The sequence below is a fragment of the Salvelinus sp. IW2-2015 genome, linkage group LG6.1, assembly GCF_002910315.2.
Source record: "Salvelinus sp. IW2-2015 linkage group LG6.1, ASM291031v2, whole genome shotgun sequence".
NCBI classification, from domain to species: Eukaryota; Metazoa; Chordata; class Actinopteri; order Salmoniformes; family Salmonidae; genus Salvelinus; species Salvelinus sp. IW2-2015.
Window position 1 is genome coordinate 24,771,590 of NC_036845.1, and position 21,462 is coordinate 24,793,051.

At 44.6% G+C, this 21,462-nt stretch overlaps 1 protein-coding gene across 1 annotated transcript in view; it reads left to right on the forward strand.

The window, feature by feature from the left end:
• Positions 1 to 21,462, forward strand: part of aff2 (AF4/FMR2 family, member 2) — a 178,974-nt gene that overhangs the window by 41,204 nt on the left and 116,308 nt on the right. The window contains exon 3 of the mRNA XM_070444094.1: positions 6,475 to 7,377. Within this exon, the coding sequence (XP_070300195.1) occupies positions 6,475 to 7,377 (903 nt within the window). The remainder of the gene's footprint in view (positions 1 to 6,474; positions 7,378 to 21,462) is intronic.

The window sequence follows — 21,462 nt, forward strand, 5'->3', positions numbered from 1 at the left end:
TGGAACCTGTCCATCACATCAACATGGAGGTAGACGTATTTGTGGAAATAAACAAGTAGTGACTGTGTCCCCTTTGAAGGCTAATTGCCCCACGTCACATGACATGGTGCAGTCTCCCCTCAATGCGGCTTCGCTTCAATAGTGGATCAGCGCCACCACACATAAATACACGCGCACATACACGGGGGAGCAYGCAACGTGTGCGCACAGACGAAACCGTTCATCTTCATCTGATCGCCCACTGCTCCTCTTAGCCTGGGAAATGAGGTTCCAGGACACATGAGTGTTCTCTTAAACACACGCAACCTCTCTGCAAACTGGGTCTCACTTAATGACAGAAAAACAGGCACACAGAGCTATCTATTCCCTTTATTTTAATTTTTAGTCTCTACCCCTTATATAGGACTGTGTGAAATGTAATTGTGGATGCTGGTATGTGAGTATGTATGTGTCTTTGTGGAAATGGGGTGTGTTTTTGGGGGTGGGAGGATGTGTGTGTGTGTGTTTGTCTGCTCGTGCTTATGTTGGTGTGTTTGTGTGTGTGTGAAGGAATGCGCTGGCCCAGCATTCTTCCAGTGAGTAAGCAGACAGACAGCASGGGTAATGGGGAAAGGAACTCTCAGTCTAGGTGGGTGGACTGGTACAACCCAAGAGTCAGACAAAGAGCAATTTATTAGCCTTTCAGTAAATATGCCAATGTATTGTGTGGAATTTGACCTTTTACAACATTTTACAGATGCTGATGTGACTGTATCATGAGGGAACATCCTCATTCACTTTAGGTTTAGATTAACAACAGCTAGAGTACAGTGAGGTCACATATTAACTTATGTATTGTCAATCATGTAACTGCACTTTCCTAAATATAGATGGCTTTCACCAGGCTATACTGTAGTTAGAGGATTACAGCCTGAGACAGATCTGTTCTCCAGACCCCCACGGTGTCAGCTAATAGTCATTGATGTCATCACATCTGCAGGAAAATGGACTCTCCACTCCAGGCTTTAGTATTTGGGCATGTAAGCTGGGGGACTTAAGGGCCGGTAAAGATGATGTGTGTTTAGAAACCAATGTGTCCTGTTAGTGCTTGACTGGTTCAGCGATACTTTCTCCTTGGCTTTCTCCTTAGCCCCCTCTCTCTTCCTCTCTCTCCCAGCCTAGTGCTCAGTAGAGAGTAATAGCAGTACTTTCCTCTCCTCTGCGAAACACTGTTTGTAGTTCTCCCACATCTCAGGCCGCTATTAGTTAATCCCCCTTTAATCCTGTTTAATGGAACTATGCTGTTAGCAGCTATTTGGGACTGATTTACTGCTTTCCCGGCTCCACTGGCACCTAGAGAGACGCCACACAGCCGAGGAGAGCTGGCTGTGCCCTCAGAGGTCCCCTGCTCCCCCTGGCTGCGCCTGGTCCCCCCTGGCCTTGGTGCCATCAGCAGGATGTGTACTTTGTGTACTCCCGGGACCCCTCTCTACCTCCTCCTGGACAGGTCTCTGTGAACGCACAGCCAAGCTGTTTTTAAAAGCCTGTAAAGCCCAGTGAAGGTCAGGCTTTTGGACTTCAGCCAACGCTGCTGCACCACTCTGTCACAAAGAGACCTACCTTTTTCCCTCTCAAGGCAAATATTCCCAAATAAACCTCCCTAACCCCCTCCCTCCTTCTTCCTCCTTCTCCCTCCCTCCATCCTCCACCAACTGCTGAGTCAAGAGGAGCAGCAGAGTAAATGAGGAAATAGCCGCCAAGTTATTCAGCCATTTTCTCCGTTTTCTGCAAATGTATTTTGTGTTCCTCCTCAGTCGTCAGCTCCGGTACTGGATGTTTTATTCATGGGCACCAGCATTACTGTTGAGGAGCAGACTCTTAGAGATGGAGATGGAGATTAATTAATTTATTCAATGCTAACGTTTGCTCGCCATGAATGTAAGAGATGCAATATCAAATAGTTATATTTTTTAGGATGTAATTGTATATTCCCCCGACCGTCATCGCTGTCAGATTTTATCAATAGGTTTAAAAGTAGGATTGCGGCATATTAAATTATTAGTCCATTACGTTCCCAGTTTATTTCCGAATTGTATTGTGGTTTGTTGCTGATTCTGTTAGGAGGCTACCTTACATCTGCTAGCTCCTGGATCCCCTGCTGTCGTTAGTACTCTATTGATTTCAGATGATTTGTGCTAGGTGTTTACTCATGTGGACCCATATTGATGCTCTTTATTGGGAAGCACTAATGGATATTATGCAAACTGCTGAGGCTTTCTGCTCCTGCACCAGTGAGGAAGGAAGGCTTTTACAGATGGGCTTACAAAGGAGAGAGACAATTCAACAGATAAGGATTGCTGGATGAGTCTTTGCTCTGGGTCTTTAACTCATTCTTTTTTTTTAAAGACTTGAGATTGAAGTTTTCAGATTTTTCTTAAGTTTTGAATTGAAGGCAAATAACTGTTAACAGACAACCACATGGCCCATTGTAAACACTGCCAATCCCATGACAAGCAGTGTGAGAGAACAGTGCACATAACATCACTGTAGGATCAGCCTACAGCCCATCATAGTATTGTATTGTAGCATCAGTGCAGATTCCTTTATCCTAGTATGAGCCTATAGGCTTTAGGCTGGAGACAATAATGTACTGGCACACAACTCCAGGTAAATAAACTTTGGACACAAATATTAGTGCTGGGATGACATGAGATGGATTTATTTCTTTGCAAGGTCTCAAGGACCCTATATAATATCCCTGTAATGTATCCCTGTAGCCTTTGCATTTCTCAACATTCTCACTTACAGACAATATATGAAATGTCTTCTCCACACAGAATCCCATTCGCTCACATCCTTGAAAATTCACAGGAGTCCTCTTTACTATGCTGTGATATGACAACAACAAAAAGCAAACTTTGTATGGATAAAACCTACTTCCCCCTTCATACAGTACTGTATGAATCAGCTCATAGTCAAATTAGCTTTTAATGTTGCTCTTTGTTTCTCAGTTAAATCATAAAAGGCTAGCATTAAGGCATGATCCCAGTGAGGTGCTTTACGATTGCTTGGCAGAGCCGTGATGGCAGAGCTGTGGTGGGGTGGCAGAACTGTGGTGGCAGCCAGGGTGTGAACTGTGGGATCTGATGCTGATTTAGAGAGCAAATGAAGCCTCCCATTGCGAGCCTGTTGGCATGCACAGAGTGGTATTGCCCTAGTGCCCAGACCTGCCACCATACAAAGTCTGTCTCTTTAGTATTCTCCTATTCAAAGGCTTTTTTCAGATCCTCACTGCAAACACACACACACACCCACAAACACTTCAACAGAGCTGCTTCCTGGGGAGAAATGTCCATTGACAAGAGGCCAGCTGCTTTCCTCTTGATGAGTGCCTTTCTCTTTTTAAAACCTTTCCAATTTGAGTTGAGAAACACGGCAGGCAAAGGTTCATCAGTCTCCACCCGTTGAAGAAATGCCATATGCTCTGATATAAGAGATGAAGTATTAGGCATGTCATTGGAAGCCTTTAAAGTAATGGGGATCAGCTCAGCAGAAGTCTTGTCAGCTGATGGCATGAGTTCATGAAGGCAGTGGAGTATTGTAGCCTTTGTTCCATGAAGATAAGGAGTTCTGACTGAGGTACTTTAATCATTGTTTAGAACYTGCTACCATGTGGGCTCCTGGGCGGCACAGCGGTCTAAGGCGCTGCGTCGCAGTGCTAGAGGCGTCACTGCAGACCCGGGTTCGATCCCGGGTTGTATCATAGGGCGGCACACAATTGGCCCAGCATCGTCCGGGTTAGCGGAGGGTTTGGCGGGGGGGGGATTTACAAGTAGGCCATCACTGTAAATAAGAATTTGTTCTTAACTGACTTGCCTAGTTAAATAAAGGTGTAAAAATAATTACAGCAGTGTAACTCAAAAATATAGTAGATAACATTGTTATACTTCTCTGTTCTAGTGAAGCTACTCCAGTCCTCAACTGTAGTTAGCCTGCAGTCAGACTGCAGTCAGTGCACTGAAGGACAGCCCTGCTCCAACTCAAGCTCCAGGTCTACTCCAGCAGCCCAGGGCTTCCTTCTCTACACAAGAGCCCTTTGTGCCCTGTCGTCCACATTGCTTTCCCCTCACTGAGAATGACAGCATCTGGGAGGTCCACAAGTGCCCCTTCAACATCACACTCACTAAAAATATTGAGCCCTCGCAGCATGGCTTAAATAACCTGTGTGTGCTTAGGCTCCTCTTTGGACGATACACAGACTGTGGAAAACAGACTGCTGCTTTGGGCTGGTTGCTGGTTTTTCAAACACAGGTTGCTGTTACTGTTAGGGGGCTGTCAGGGCTGTTTGAGGCTTTTCCCTCTCTTGCTTCTGAAGTTATGACTGGCCTGATACAGGGGCCACTCCTTTGTGTGTATCACACACGCACTCAAACCATACACTCCAACCCAAGCAGTCCAATCTGCCACCTCAGGTCCCTTGGCCCTCCCACCCCTACGGGAGGGCAGCTCCCGCTCAGTCCAGTCCAAGCTCTTCTCTGTCCTAAGCACCCCAATGGTGGAAAGAAGGACACATTTTTTTTAGCTCTGACTATGTTGTTGAGGAAAATGTACTTCTTATGGCTGTGATATGTGGTTGTCCCACCTAGCTATCTTAAGATGAATGCACTAACTGTAGGTCGATCTGGATAATAGCGTCTGCTAAATGACTCAAATGTAAATGTATCACTGCTCATTGGAGACATACTGTTCTTTTGAACACATCCAGGACTTTAAAAGATCAATTGAAAGCTATCCTGTTTTCTAGTTAGATACCCCAAAAGCTTGTTGTATCTCCCCCTCTTTCCCTATACCCCTGTGTCCTAATATAAACTGCCCCTTTTTCTGTCCCTAATATCAACCTCCCCCATCACTGCTCAGCAGCAACTACATGGACAGTAACTCGGCATAGTTATCCAWTTGGGTGAGCTTAATTGTAATACATTTTGGAACAACAAGTGCATGGCCATTAGTTTTATGGGGGACATTATAGTGATGCTGTGCAAGGTCAGGGGTGGTCAGGGGTGAGTCTTGGCAGAGAGCAGTTTAGCCCTAGCTGGCATCTTCTATTTTTTATAGAGGTCAGAGGTTAAACACCCAGCAGATAATTCCCCTTCCCAGCAGCATAATGGCTCTTCATGCTCCACACCCTCCCTTCCCCTAACCATCAACCATCATTTGAACATTGTGCAAATACACAGGCTTATGCTTCCTGAGTCTGACAGAGTGTTGCGCTATTATCACCACCATAGTCCTCTGTGATACCAAAGGGATACGCTGCTACACTGTACATATTTATCATTTTTCCTTTGTTGCCTTTGAATAGCCTAATTATATCCCTATACAGAAAACAGCTTTGCATGGCTCTGCAATTTTATTGTACGACTGAAATTAATCTTAATTTGCAGTTCGTTTCAAATAGATGTTATAATTTCTGTTTATATAGCGTGCATCTTAGCATAATGCATCTGCAATTGTTGTACGTTCTTACTAGGCTCTTACCTCTTACACGTAAAAGACCAGTAAACACAGGCTTGGGCTGAATTTAACAGTAATGTGTTGCACATTAAATAGAATGTTGCCTGTTATGAAAGTAATGAGTTTGGGGGTGGTTATGCATGCCTTTTGTCTGAAAAGCCCAGTATAAAATAATGATATGCTGAACTAGCCAATAGAAAACAAGTATTGTAACAAGGGCCTTTTGTTGCAAAATAGTTTTATTGGAGGTTTTCCTACAGATTAAAGTGTACCCCTGAGAGAAAGGATATTAGAAGACAGGAGTGTGTTAACATTGCCACATATCACTATTGACTAAGAATACAGTTGAACAGATTATAAGATTATCAAGGTCATCCTATTGGTCTACTATATTCCCCCCAGTGTGACTAGATTATAAACTACTGTCTTTTTATACTGACAGACAGAAGCAACCAGTCTATCCACTTTGGGGGGGACCAACAACCTAAACAAGGTATCTATTATCTATAGATCCACACTAACAATGCTTGTTTTAATCACTTGTTTAATACACGCTAATACACCAACTGTGCCATCTCAAAGATGGATTTATTAAAGTGCTTTGGATAGAACTATAGTTTCATACAGTTTGTAAGGTGCATATTAGACTCTGTAATGATAGCTGTTTTTAGCTTGGAAAAGGGGCTACTTTTTCATTTTCAGAGTTGCTTGATGTACAGCCTAATGGTCTTGCTCACTGAGGCATGATTGCACCCTTCTCTATGCGCGCACACACATCAACCTCTCTCTCAAACACACTGCCTGCAGTGTTCCTGGCTGTCTGTAATTAGGTGTAGCTCTGATGACCTGCTGCTCTCTGTCTGTTGTCAGAGTAGTGGGGGAATGATGATAACATGGTGGAGGGGGCTGGGGGGTATATAGTAGGGACTGCATATCTATACATTATACATCTCACCGTCTCTCCTCTCTCTGTCTCTGCAGACCAACAAAGGTGATGCCCTGGCCAACCGGGTACAGAATACTCTGGGGAACTACGATGAGATGAAGGAGCTCCTGACCAGCCACTCCAACCAGAGCCACCTGGTGGGGATCCCCAAGAACTCTGTTCCCCAGACCCCCGGCCCCAGCTTCTTCACCGAGGGGGCCCAGAGGACGAGCAACAGGACGGGCACGGGGCACAATACCACCTCCATGCCCCCTCCGCCCTCCTCTTCCTCCCTGACCAGCTCCACCCGGCTGAGCGGCCATCAGAGCTCCAAGAAGTCCCGCTCCTCCGACTGGTTGCAGGGAGCCCACTGCTCCAGCAGCACCAGCACACAAGAGGTGGGGGGGCAGGTAGTGGGGGTACCAACCAGCAGCAGGGGAAAACACTTGTCTACCCATGAGCAGCAGCAGCAGCAACCCCAGAGACACGAGGAGCTGTTCAGCTCACAGGGCGACGTCGTGGGCCACAAGGGAGACTCCAGCAGCAGCCCCAACTCCTCCACCTCCAGGAGGCATGGCGGTGGGCAGCAGCAGGCCCCTTCGGCAGCTGAGCATGGCGGATACAAGGACAGCAACAATCATGTTAAGTCTCCCCTGGAGCAGGAGCCGGGCTCCCACGGKTCCATTTCCCCCGTGGCCTCCACCTCCCTGCTGCCCAGCGGCCTTTCCACGCCAACCTTCCCCCAGGGCCTGCACGTCAAGCCCAGCGCCGTGCAGCAGCAGAAGCCCACGGCCTACGTTCGGCCCATGGACGGCCAGGACCAGGTGCCCCTGGACTCCCCGGAGCTCAAACCTCCTCTGGAAGTGGGGGACATGGGCTACAGCAACCTAGCCTTTGGCAGCACCACCACCAGCTCCAAGAGCAAGCTGCCTAAGCTGACCCTGACACAGACTGGGGAGGTAGGTTCCTGCATGATTCACTTGACTCTACAGTACACACACACACACACGGCTTGTTGATAGATAGTAAGTGCTGGGGAACAGGTCACTTGTGCTGTGTTAGATCGTCTGGCAGTAGGAAGGGGAAAGAGGTTCAGCCAGATAAGTTTGGCCTGTGACTTTCCCCCTGCCTGATCTGTTTTTCATTGAGTCCTGGCAAAGACTGAGCCTGACATAATGGAGAGCCCTTATTAATAATCATCCGTTCAGTTCTCCTCCTCTGGCGACTCCTGGTCCTCAATCCAGCCAGCTGAGGGGCCACAGGGTTAAGGGGCCTTCCTTACATCCACTCCACACACACACACACACACACACACACTACAATCCCTCACTATGAAATGAATCTCGGGTGGAAAATCACTCGTGATTAATAGCCATTTTAATTCACATGGGCCCGCTTTACTTATTCATGTAACTAGTTCTGACATATGATTTGTTTTGGCCTCGCTGATGGATTGTATTACAGTTGGAGTTTTAGCATTTACCCTGTGGTCTTATATGTTTATGTATAATATATCCTAAATATGTAATACTGTATAAACGTTTGTTTTAGCCTCCAGATTTTTGGCTTGTTCCTCCCGTAATATTGTATGTAATTGGCTTGTCATGTATACATGATGATGATGAATGCGTTATTATTTCTGAACAGTTTACAACACTGTAAAGTAATACTCATCAGTTATTGCTGATAGTTGAGAGGAAGTCTTGTTTAATGAGCGTAAACGACGTATTTATCCCTCCTTGTAGCCTCTTAGCTTGACACGGTCAGACCATCTTAGTCTGGAGTCATTTGTGATCTGAAGGCTTGTCATGTCAGTTTCATTTGTGTGTCAGCAACACGAGCAGGGCAGAGAGTCTATTGTTGTGACGACTTTAGCCCCYGACTGTTTATCTTGTTCTAATGTTGGGAGGCAAGGGATGTTCATTTTAATGCCGGGGAGCGTTTGTCTCAGCTCTCAGCCAGTGCCGTGCTGGATAATATTTTTGAACCAGACAAAATGGGCCTGCTGCTTTTGAACACTTTGCAGGTTAACACAACATCCGTCCTAATGTATTTTCACTTGAGGTCACGCACTCATTATTTTAGAAAACTTTGTCCACCTGATTGGAATCCGCTCCGTTTAATCCTGAACATAATTAGCCAAGGCGTACTGAATCTCTCTTCTCTCCTTATCTCCCCCTCCTCACCAGTTAGGACAGTGCATGAGGAGAAAATAGCTACATGGGAGGGATCCAATTTTAAATATCCAAACACGATGATGCCCATACCATTATAAGACCAGACAGAGCAAAATGAGAATTGGTGCAGATTTTTTTTATACATTGGGGCATCTAGGCTACGTTTACAAAGGCAGCCCAATTTGTCCACTAACTGTTTTTTTCGCCAATCAGATCAAATTTCTTTGATAATAATTGGGCAAAATATCAGAATTGGCCTGCCTTTGTAAATGCAGTCCTAGAGGTATATTATAGATCAGGATTCCTCAAAGGAGTTGACTGAGAATTTCATCATGGCTAAGACTAAGACGGAAAGAACTAAGAGATGCCCCACTCACCACTCACTCTACTTACCAGTGATAAGGATTAATTTCCCTCAATTATTGAATTAAGTCAAATTGATGTTTTTCAAAGTATTTGAAGAATGATGTGAGGTGACCAAGTGATGACTGAAGCAACTGCACATACTGTTCTTTGAGAATTTGGACTTTGTTCCTGTACCCACTCTTTACCAATCAATCCCCTGCAGCCTCTGTCTTCACTCCTTTCCCCACCGTTTCTCAGTGGCCAGCCTCGCTAATTGAGCCACTATAGAGATTCTGCCATGTGGGAGGTCAGGCCACAGTCTCAAACAAAGAAATGCATTTGTAGTATTCTTCCTGTTATTGGAGGAAGCTAGGAGTGCATGAAATACAGCGTCTCCTTCGAGACTTACTCATCTACACACCATGTCCCTGTATGGCTAACACATAAATAAGTAGATAAGCAACAATAAACAAGACTGACGTATGATTGAACAGGTTGACACACAGGCACCCAACCATGGCGCGCCAACCAGCTGTTCCCTTTCTTTAATAGTGTAGTCGAAGGCTATTCCCCACTACAAATTGCGGTATCTCGAATCTTGGAAGCATATGGCGCAGTTACACCGTACAGTTAAGCATGTGGCAAGGCTGAAAACCTGGGGGATTTGGAGAGCTGCTTGTTGTGCCCGGGATGCGGTCAGCTTAGAGGAGAATGGAGATGGATGTTGTTATTGGAGCAGGAAGGGAAACGGGGTGGGGAGGGAAGGCGAGGGACCCCCTGCACAGCACAGCAGAGCCCAGCTGGGGAGAGATGGGGGGGTGGAGGTGAGCACCATCTCTGCTCGTTCACTGACAGATGAGTCACTCGGTAAGAGACGGGGAGGAAGAGAGAGATGCAGATAGAGAGAGAGAGAGAGAAGGGAGCAAGTGAACTGAAATTGAGAGACGCGCAGAGTTAGTCAGAGCGAGACAGGCAGGCAGAGAGAGAGAGAGAAGCGTCCTTTTAAACATGTCTGTCAGGAAAAGAGAAAACATCTTCAAGAACTTTGATTTGATTTTGTTTGGCTTTGGTTTGTTAAAAAAAAGAGTAGWTTCTATTGAGCTTAGTCTCATGAGAGCCCTCTGTTTTGTTGTTGTTTATCCTCTTATATTTATCCAGGTTTCTCAACAAGCATAGGTGTAGAATAACTAAAGCCAGAAAAATCATCCCAGGTTGTATTCTTTCTCGTTTTCAAGGTCCCACCTGGATAGCCGTTGTTTTAGTGTATGTGGTCATATTCTTATGCTTGGTAATTACTCTTCCCCTCATGGTCGTGTGCAAGAGCCCATCCCTAACACTACGCAACCCGTCGTTGTTGTTTTAAAGCCTAATTAGATTATCTTATCCTCAAGCTCCTCCGTCTAACATCCTCCTCTACTCTTTATACAAGCCGGACCCTCTGAAAAGAGAAGAGAGATATCACTTTCATCCCCCTTTCAAATCAAACGGGTGTGGGAGAGGAGACTTCACAGGCGTGAAATGTTCCTCTCATTCTCCGCTCTGCCCCTGGAGAAAATATTTTGACAGGTTGCGTGTAAAATCCCAGAGTGATAAGGGTTTGCTAAATGGCTTTGGAAGCATCCTGTTAATACTGAGGCTATTGATTAGCGGCCTAGCTGCATTCACTGCTCACTCAGAAAAGCTCTGCCTGGCCAGCCTCTGTGTCAGAGAGGGAGTATGAAACATTGACAAGCAGATAACACCTATTGATCCCCCCCCMMMAAAAAAAACTGTTATTGCACCAGGCATTACATCGGCTTTATAGAACTAATAGCCTTATCTCTAGCCTCGCTAAGCACACGATTTGACGAGACAATGAGAGGTTTAGGAGGCGCTCTTCATGATGGATATGGGAGAGATATAGAGAAAACATTTTACATATTCAATGCATTGAGGATTTGTTGTCCTCTTTTTCTCAAAGCCCATGAGACATTCAATATTTCTGGAGTGGTATAAGCCTAAAGGCTTGAATATGCCTCTATTCATTTTGTTCTCTATTTATTATACTTACCTGAGTGGACTTGAGCCGGTTGAAAGGTTTGAAGTGTGTGCATTGATAATACTGATAAAGAATAGGCTACAGTGCATATTGTATGGGCAAGGGGCTGGTGGTCTAAGCTGGAGCATGATGATGTCATTCCTATAAGTTCATAGGGGCTGTGAATCAGAGGAGGAGACCTACGGTCGTCTGTTTCTCCGACGTCTGTCTGACTGACTGCCAGCCACCCATCAGACTCCAGACTCCTGTCTGTCAGCTAACTGCCATCAGATATACTGAGTGCGTGAGTAAGAGAGAGAGAGAGTGTGTGCTGCATAGCAATGGCCCTGAGTTTGTCTCATCCAGACTGCTAAATGTGGGGACAGGGACTCACTCTCATTAGACTGATCATAGGAATGTATTCACACAGGGCCCTGAGCCCGGAGCAGATCTGACCTCAGTTTAGCCATGTTTCCCCTCCCACCCGGCAGCCTGCTGATGTTAAAGGCCTTGTTTGCATTTAGAGAGCAGAAATTAATCATGTTGCTGTCTGATTTATATTTTCTTATAGCCATCAAACAAAAACAAATGGAGACCCCAGAAATGATCATGAAATATTATTTAAAATAATCACGTACTACTGTAGAATAATAATAGCATGTTTCAGAGCCAGTGTTTTGGAAAGGCTGGAACAGTAACTGGATGAGTCCATTTCTCAGACAGACAGTACATCCCACGCTGACCAGCAGGTTGGCTTATTAAAACAGCCCCTGGCGTCATGGGGCAGAAATCTTTATCTTCCGTTCTGTGGAAGCAGGCTCCGTCTCTCTCTCCCTCGCTTGCCGACTCACTGGACAGACAGGAAGTCAGTTCCAGGAACATTTGATTATGCAGCGCTGCCAAGACTCACAGAGAGAGACAGAGAGGGGGGGGGGGGGCAGAGAAAGTCAGCTTCCCTGGAACAAAGCCTTTACCCTCACCCTGAGTTTGAGTCACCCTGCCTGGAGTCTCTAGTCTTTCCTCAAAGGAAGCAGTCCTGTTACAGACTAAGGTCCCCACCTTAGTCTGTCAACACATTTGTCATCTCACTCCTCATACTGGGTTTAGGTAGATAATAAATAAATACTAACAAGGCTCTGACATATATTCTGTGTTATTTTAGCTACATATTCAGTTGTTTCTATTTGTATGGATGATAATGACCCTAGTATAATATAATTTGGGATATCATGAACATTTTCTTTGAGCACAGTTTTTTCCCCTCACCCAAATTCACTTGCAGAATTCCTTTATGCCCATATTGCTTTTTACTTAGACATTTTAATCATACATTACACACCAAGCTCACAAACGTTGTTTGCTTGGATTTGGCTTTGAAGTCTAGCTTTTTGTGAAAGGGTACATTTTGCTTATTTGTCCGTGTCAAGGTAGAGGTGTTAACATTTTGATAATGTTGTGTTTAGTGAACCCAGAGACGAACATCGTCCTTACAAGACAGTGTAATTGGGGATGACAAGGAGGTATTGGTCATCACACAGTCGGCTGGTTTGGAGATGGAAAGAGACAGAGAGAGAGGCTGTGGGCTGAAGTGTTTGGATTTGCTGTGAGAGCACACCCTGAGAGACTGGGGTTAAGGGGCTGATGAGTGAAGAGAGAGTCGGGCCCAGGTTGGCCTTTCTTCTCCATGTTGGATGGATGCCAGCTCTCCTCTCCCTTGATTTATACTGTTTACAGATCCATTATATTTAGTTGAGAGCAGCAGGGTTTTACTGTTGCATATCTAAATAAGTCTGATCTTAGATCAGATATGAACTACTTTAAATACTACTTAACCATTTTTATATTCCCTAACACCTGATCTTGAACTGACCAGAGTCCACAACATAACAACCTTCTTTCAGACATGGCAGATCAGCCTCCGTTGTGTTTTACCGCCTGTAGGCCTCTCGATAATGACTCTCTAATATGACACAAATGAAAACAGAAAGGCACTTAGATGAAAGGAGATGTTAAAAAACATATTTACATATAATAATTTATATAATTTAGGGGAAGCCGAGCGCATCCGTAGGTGGGCCTGGTGAGAAGAGATAGAAAATGACAACGCGTGAGTCGTGGGTGAGAATTAGGTCACCCACTAGGGCTCACACACACTTCCTCATTCCTCGCCCACTGCGTTTCACCCAGTCATGCTTGATGGGTTCTTCCCATCCGCCTTTGTAAAATCACTTTGGAGTTCATTAATGCAAGTCTTTGGTACAAATGTACTGATCTAGTGAGTAATGTGGCTAATAAACATAAAAGGATGTGCTGTAACTCAGTCCTGGCAGACCCCCCTCACCAACAGAGAGGAGGGTAAAAAGGGAAATGAAAAGAGGGGAAAAAAAGCTGAGATGAATATCACAGTGTAAGAATGGATCTGATCAAAGAAACCTGGATGTTGAAATGGGTTATTGTGCTTTTTCTTCCGTATATTCTGCCCTGTTCTTCTTCTTCTTCTGTAGACTTTGTTCACAGCTTAGTGTCTGAACAGAATGTACCATGCTTTAAAAATCGATATCTGCTTTTTGTGCTTATTCTTTACATGCTCAGAACTATCTGACTATGTTCAAAGCCCCTCAAGGCATTCCATATAAATTGTCCTGTATTGTATACCATTAATTGCATCACAGCTTTATATGATTCTGAAAAGTAAATACATAAAAAACACGACTAATAAAACTTGAAACTTTATAGTAAGACTACTTTGAATGTTTCTCAAAGGGGCACGTCAAATAGAAGAGTCCCTCTTTAAACTGAGGTCAAGAATATGTGTTGACAATATCCTGATGGGAGTGCCCTACACAGTGGGGTGACCTGACCTATCCTCTCCTCTGCTCTGCTCTGTGAATGAAGACTGGAGTGAACCTGCTGGTCAGAGAGAGTCCACTCTTTGAAAGTGAACAGCACTTGTTCACAGTCCACTCTAAAAGACCCTAACTGAACTAGCTCACCGGCTAGGCGACACTCCAGGACTAAACAGTGTCTTCAGATGGCCTCTTCTCTGCCACATCCCCAGAGATAATGGGCTCCATTCCCACTGTGGAGCCACCAAAGCACCAGGCACGCCTCGCCTTGTCCTCCAGGACGGAAACCTGGGAGAAGAATGGTCAGCSCCTCGCTCCCTGTAGAGTAAACCCTATCCCCCAGACAAGCCTTAATCAGGAGATACTTTGGGGTCCTCTTCCAGACGTGTCACCCGCACGGCCGACCGGATTAACCGGMCAGATAAGGCTACCCCAAATGGCGCTGTATTCCATTTACCGTGCACTACTTTTGACCAGGTCCCTGGTTCAAAAATACTGCAATATATAGGGAATAGGGTGCCATTTGCGATGCACAAAATAAGCTTCCTCTCTTCCTCACCCTAGAAAAAGGGACAGTTATTAGGAGGCTTCCCCATTAGAAGTAACAGCTGGGATCATTTGCATAATACCCATTAGAAATATTTTTTTTCAGGGCTGCTTGTCAGGGGGGGGGGTGAAAAAAACAACAGCAATAAAAGTATTTTCATTAGTGCTGCTAGAATCACAACCTGTTTATATATTTCTGCTGCTTGTTATTGAAAAACCAACGTAGAACTTGTATACTACCATTCCTACTCATCGGTCAATTGATTTAGGAAAGTTGAGATTTGGTTGTCGGGAAATGTCTAAATGATTTGAAATGAGAGAATGACTAGATATTAGGTGTGTGTGTGTGTGTGTTTGTGTGTTTGTGTGTGCGTGTGTTATTCATCTGAGCTTCTGTTTCTCTCTGCATGCTGTCTGATGCTCATTATTTCCTTGCTTGTCTGAACACCTTTTCTGCTCCGTGGTTAAGAAAAGGAGGAGTTTAAATAAGGACCCCTAAACTCAAACTCATTCTGTATCCAACGGATTATCATAGCATTAGTTCACATTCTTAGGGAATTGGGAGGAATCAGCAGCTCACATTTAAATACTGAAATAAATGTTACACAAAAAAGCATGTATATCTTTAGATCAGAGAATGGATGGTAGGAAGGAAAGAAAGTTGGATGTTGATTCCCGTGAGTGAAGGAGTGGAAAGGTGGTTTTAGGTTGCGGGGTTGAGAAGAGGTTGCAGTTAAAAGGTAGTTTTTTATTTCTCTGAGGTGGAGGGAGAGGAAAGGGTAGATTTGATTCCATCTGGTCCCTATTGGCCCTCAGCTATAGTCGTGGTTGGTTATCTTTTACGAAAGATACCCAGTGCTAATCTCTGCCGGCCTCTCAGAAAACCACAGCATGTTTGGATATTGAATGAGAACATTTCTGCTTGACTTCCCCATGCCTCGTAGGTAATACTGCGTTGCAAAGCACCCATACATGAGCAATGATCTAAGGGCTCATCAAATGCATGCCCTCCCTCATCTCCTCCCCTCCTCTCCTCCCCTCCTTCTTTTCCTCACACCACATGTTTTCTGTTAGTTTTAGCCCCTATAAATACAGAGTGATGGCAACAGAACACAATTACACTGTGGATTTAGTATGCTGTAATTGCAGGGGAGCATGATAAACATACTCTCATAGAGCCAGCCCATCCATCCCACCCATTTACCGTAATGGGGACTAGGAGAGGTCACTCCTGTGTTATCTATATAGTAAGCCCCACACTCACCTCTGAACAGTATCTCATTCCCCTCACTATTCATCAAACCTCATTCCTTATATGTGGCATAGTTTGTTGTCTCTTGAAATTAGATATTTATTTATTTGCTTTTTGAATAGATGCAAATGACTATGAGTTATCAGTAACACTGAAATGGATTGGATATCCCAAAGCCAGTCAAATATTGCAATACAACTATTACACGCATACTATCAATGAACAAATGGCAAATACAGACCACATTTAAGGTTTAACATTACATTAAGCCGTTGGAAATCTGGGCTCAGTCAATTTAATGCAACAGAAAACCCTGAGTCCCTAAATTACTTTTCCCTCTCCGCCATCCAAGCATGGTTCATGCCTCTTGCCCTGAAAAAAAGAAACGCTTTATGGCTCTAGGCATTGCAAAACAATACACTATGTGGCCTACTGGTAGCTCTTTAGTCTTTTTAATTTATTTTTGATGCCCTCTGCTGTCGCTGAATATCTGTGGTGGCTTGTAATAAAATACCCGCTGTGCAATTTTGCGAGTATGTCAAGCAGAGCATGACCAGATATGCAAATTTAACACAGAAGAGCAAAAGTGGAATTTTTAGTATTTTGCATCTGCAGAAGCTGTTAAAGGCAGTTTAGAAAACCATGAATATATAATACAGAGGTGGCCCGACCGGAGGCTAAACCCTATTTATCAGCTGGGAGAAATAGTTTGTTATTTTGGTTTCAGATATTTTTTAGAGAGAGAATGAGAGTATAAAAGCGGGAGATGTAAGTTGCGATTAGATCTGTATGAATGACAAAGGGATTTGGAGGGTCTCAGTGAGGCTCTCGCTGTGAGGGTGAAGTCTTCTGACTGGAGCCCCATGAATCTATTGAGCGTAAATATCAAGGTCAGATCATCCCTCAGCTACCATATACTGACTAAGATCCTGGAGACAAGCGTATACACTCTGCTTCTCCTACTTCCAAGTGTGTGTACAGGCTTTTACTTTCTCGGCAGTTAGGTGTGTATGTGTTAGTTTGTGTGTGAGCGTGTACGTGTGTGCGTGTGTGTGTGTGTGTGTGTGTACAGTAAGTATGTCTGTGGTTATTTCTTCTCCAGCATAGTGAAACGAACTTGATCAGTCACAGCAGTAAGCAGGTGTTGATGACTCAGGTAAACTGGCCTGTTTATTGACAGTGAGAGTCCTTAGTCACAGAGCCAAATCTAAGACATGATGGATGATGCTTATTACTGGCTGTCTGCTCATGTTTAAATGTAGCCCTGGCGCTGCCGGTGGATACACAAGCAAGCCATTAGTCTGCTCTGGGGTCAGTTCACACCTCTCTGACCCCACTCAGGTACCTCTGTGCCCCTTCAATAGCTCTCCATGCCACCCCCAGCCTGCCTTCCACTCTCTATAACACTTTAATTGGAGATTATTTAGTTTAACTATTAAGAAGATTCTCAGCTGGATTTTCTCTGAGCTTACACGGTTTGCGTTTTTTGCATCAGTGCTTTACACATCAAATCCGCTTGGTTTAAGGAAATGGGAATTGTGTTGGCTGAGGAAAGAACTGTTGTAAGAAGAATCAGTCTGGTGTAGTAATGCTTATATAGATCCTATACTTCATAGGATTCTATAATTGTGAGTTAATAGGATCTTTATGATAATGCCATCCAACAGATAGTTGATATTTCCTCCACTCATCATATACACTACCGGTCAAAAGTTTTGGAACACCTACTCATTCAAGGATTTTACTTTATTTTTTACTATTTTCTACATTGTAGAGTAATAGTGACAACATCAACACTATGAAATAACACATATGGAATCATGTAGTAACCAAAAAAAAGTGTTAAACAAATCAAAATATATTTTATATGTGAGATTCTTCAAATAGCCACACTTTGCCTGGATGACAGCTTTGCACACTCTTGGCATTTTCTCAACCAGCTTCATTGGTGCGGCAGGTAGCCTAGTGGTTAGAGCGTTGGGCCAGGATCGGGCTATCTTCTGTATACCACCCCTATATTGTCACAACACAACTGATTGGTTCAAACGTATTAAGAAGRAAATACATTCCACAAATTCACTTTTAACAAGGYACACCTGTTAATTGAAATGCATTCCAGGTGACTACCTCATGAAGCTGGTTAAGAGAATGCCAAGAGTGTGCAAAGCTGTCATCAAGGCAAAGGGTGGCTACTTTGAAGAATCTCAAATATAAAATATATTTTGATTTGTTYAACACTTTTTTGGTTACTACATGATTCCATATGTGTTATCTCATTGTTTTGATGTCTTCACTATTATTCTACAATGTAGAAATAGTAAAAATAAAGATAAACCGCTGAATGAGTAGGGGTGTCCAAACTGGTACTGTATAGATTTTTACTGGTACTGTATAGATGTTGATTCAACATACAATTTGTAAGGCAACCAGTTGCAATAGGATGTTGTTGAGCAAATTCACAACAAAGAGTTTGCGTGAACATTTTGTTGAGCAATCCTATTGCAGCTGTTTGCCTTATAATTGTACATTGAATGGACAGTACATCTTTTTTTTTTACAGTCAACTTCTGTCTGACCTTTACTTCCCTGATGGGTTCAGGTGAGAGATTAACCAGAGGTCACTTCCTGACATGGCACTTCCCGGTTTAACCTCACTTCTATTGCAGACTCACGCTGAGTCAAATGTCCGTGTTTTGAAATTGTAAGATAGCCAGTTGTAGTGAAATCCACAATGTGAGTCATTCTCGCACATTGCCTTTTGCGTGCACATCTGTTTTGTTAGTGTATAAAATGCAGACTGTAAATCGAAGAGAAATCTAATTCAAAATGTCATACAGGGGTGCATGCATGCCGTACAATCTTAGAGCCCTCTACCCATGTATCTTGCGGGAGCAAAGTACATTTCGAACTCAAAGTGCTTCTACAGTATGCGATTTAGTACTCTGAGATACTTTCTTTTAGCTTGTGAGTGTAATTTAATGAATGTGTGTATGTCAGCGTAAGATAGAGGATGAGAGAGAGAGAGAGAGAGAGAGAGAGCGCTAGAGGGTGTGTATGTCTGCCCTCTCTCGGGGATGCATGTTCTTTTGCCTCCTCTGTTTGCAGAGTAGTGAAGTAGTGTTCAGATGCACCGTGGCCTTTAATGAAGGTTTGAATATAAAGTGACAGAGTCATCCATTAGCTGTGCATGTAACTGCTCTGGCCCCACTGTGTGCTGATTAGAGAGCCGAGGAGAGAAGAAGAGAGATAACGTACACATTAGGCCCCACGTGTAAATTGCATTAGCTAATCAAAATACCAAGTGGATGTATGCTCACAGAGATAAATTATTTCAAGGTTATACGATTTTTCTTTGGCAAAAGCAATGAGTTGTACAATAGTTTAAATGTTCAATGTACAGTGCAAAATTATTGTTTACCAGTTGCTTATGCTAATTAATGATAAAGGATTTATGAAGTCCTCTGGCTGCCAAAGCCCCGGCTCCGCCCTCCTCCTATGTATTAGCCGTATCTTCACACACACAGATCCACTTGTTCCACCCTCAGTGATCTGAGGGATGGCTTAGAGAGGACAGGAGAGGAGGAGAGAGGGGGGGGTGAGAGCGGGAGCGGGAGGGAGAGAGAGGGTGAGAGGGGAGGGGGACAGAGAGAGGAGAGAAGGAGCGAGGGAGAAAGAGAGGGCGAAAGAGTGAGAGATAGAGGGGTGAGAGATAGAGAGGGAGAAATAGAGAGAAAGAGAGATACAGAGAGGGAGAGAGAGATACAGAGAAGGAAAGTGGGGGGAGGGGTTCTGGGGAACCAGTGAACTGACACCACTGTTGTGGTATCAGGGGGACCTCTATCTCTGCCCCTCCAAAAAACTCCAGCTCAGCCAGCCAGGCCAGTGGCGGCGGGGTGGCCAGTGGCGGTGGGGTGTCCAAACTTGCCCCCACTGAGGTCTGGAGCATGTTCCCACTTGCCACAGGACAATGACAGCTCCCACTGGCACTGCCAGCTGGCCCTGGGCCACTAACCACAGTCATACAACAACAATTGTGGCCATGAAAAGACAAAGGCATGCAGCCATGCACTCACGTCACAGTCCTACACTGTCAGTTGGTATTTTTTAAAGTGATTGCCAGTTCCAAAGCCCTGGGTGGTTAATTGTGAAATGTCACCACTGATCATTCTCATGTAGAGGGGTTAGATCTGCCTTGTTGTACAGTATCATGTACTTCAACTCAATGAATTGAGGGACTATCTTAGAGAAAGGGCCAGTGTTGCACCTGTTCTTACTGCAGCCTGCAGTTACACACCCTCAGTCAGTCATGTACTGTAGCAGTCTGGAGTATCTCCTTACTGCAGGCTCTGATGGCTGCCGTCTTAGCTCCCAGATTACAGACATACAGGAAAGAAACCGGAGAGGTGCGGTGGTGTGATTCTCCTCAGTTTGAGTTACAGGGCTGTGCACCTGTCCTCTCCTCTCACCAAATGACTGGCTGCTCGGGTTTCAGATCTCAGCTCTGGTCAGGACAAGGGTGGAATGAGAATGTGCACAGCCTGCAGGTGGTACCTCAAATGCCCAGGGCTTCAAATCCAGACCACAACTGCACGGCTATACCATGGTGGCCAGAGAGCACAGTGTCTACACCAACCTGACCCTTGACCCAGTCCCACCTATTCTCAACTGTCCATTTAGAAGTCTGTTGGTTGATTGGGTCTCTGGTGCCAGCTGGATGGTCCTCATCCACATTTCATTCATGGAATTTGTCAGCTGTAACTGTGTCCTTAACCAGGCTTTACTGTAGGCCAGTGGCATATTGTCTGTTTGTCAGGACTGGGTTTTTATAGCTCTCAGTCTTGTCTGCCATCAGTCGCAAGCTCAGATGGTTCAACCAGGCCTGTGTTACACAGGCTGCCTTGTTGCCTCTCCTGATGTCTATATCAGGTAAACATTGACATACTATGCACATGCGCCACCTAAAGGGGAAGAATATAAAAGTCATTTTTATACCTGCAATGCAACATTACTGTTATTATCAATTCATGATAATGTGTTTAGTTATAGATGACTTCAGTGCTGGATGTATTCAAGTGAATACTAATGTGTATTTGTTACTATTTCAGTCTTTAAACTAGTCGGGGTCTTGATGCTTAAAGGAGCAAGATTGTCCCACAGGTTGACATGCTTATATCTTTTTCTCTTAGGTCCAAAAAAGTGCCAATAGATGAGATACCCAACATACTGTAGATCTACCACCGGTGGCGTGTGAGCTCAGAACAACAGCAGTTTGTTATCACAGAAAACGTGATCACCTTTGATGCCGTGCTAGCGTGAGAGCAGGGTGTAGTATGAGAATGTTTCCCTGACACCTGACTTTTCTCTGCGTAGGGATAAACACAGAAGGTGGACCGAACCACTGCCAGGTCAAAGGGTTTAACATGCAGGAGGAAAGTAGGCCGTTATAACGGCCTAATGGAAGGGAGATAATTAACTATAGTGATGCGCCACTGAGATAGGAAAGGGGCCAGCGGAGAAAGGTGACTCCTCACGGTTGACATGGAGCCTGTTGACCCTGACGAACAGGCAGGGCGAGTCGCTCAATGAACTCTGGCAGGTTTACCCAAGCAGATCAATGGCAGTTAATCTTTCTGTGTTGGCTGCTTCTGCCATGGCCTTGGCTGCAGCCAGGCAGTTGGAGGGAGAGCAGAAGTGAGTGCCTGTCCATGAGTGCCTGTCCGTACAGCGGTGTGTAGTTCTCTCGCCCACTCTCCCTCTGCCGCCATTGGCACAGAGCTGGGCAGGGCAAGCATACATAAGCAGCACACAGAGAGAGAACCACACACGGAGGGACCACACACATAACTACACAGAGACAAGCGA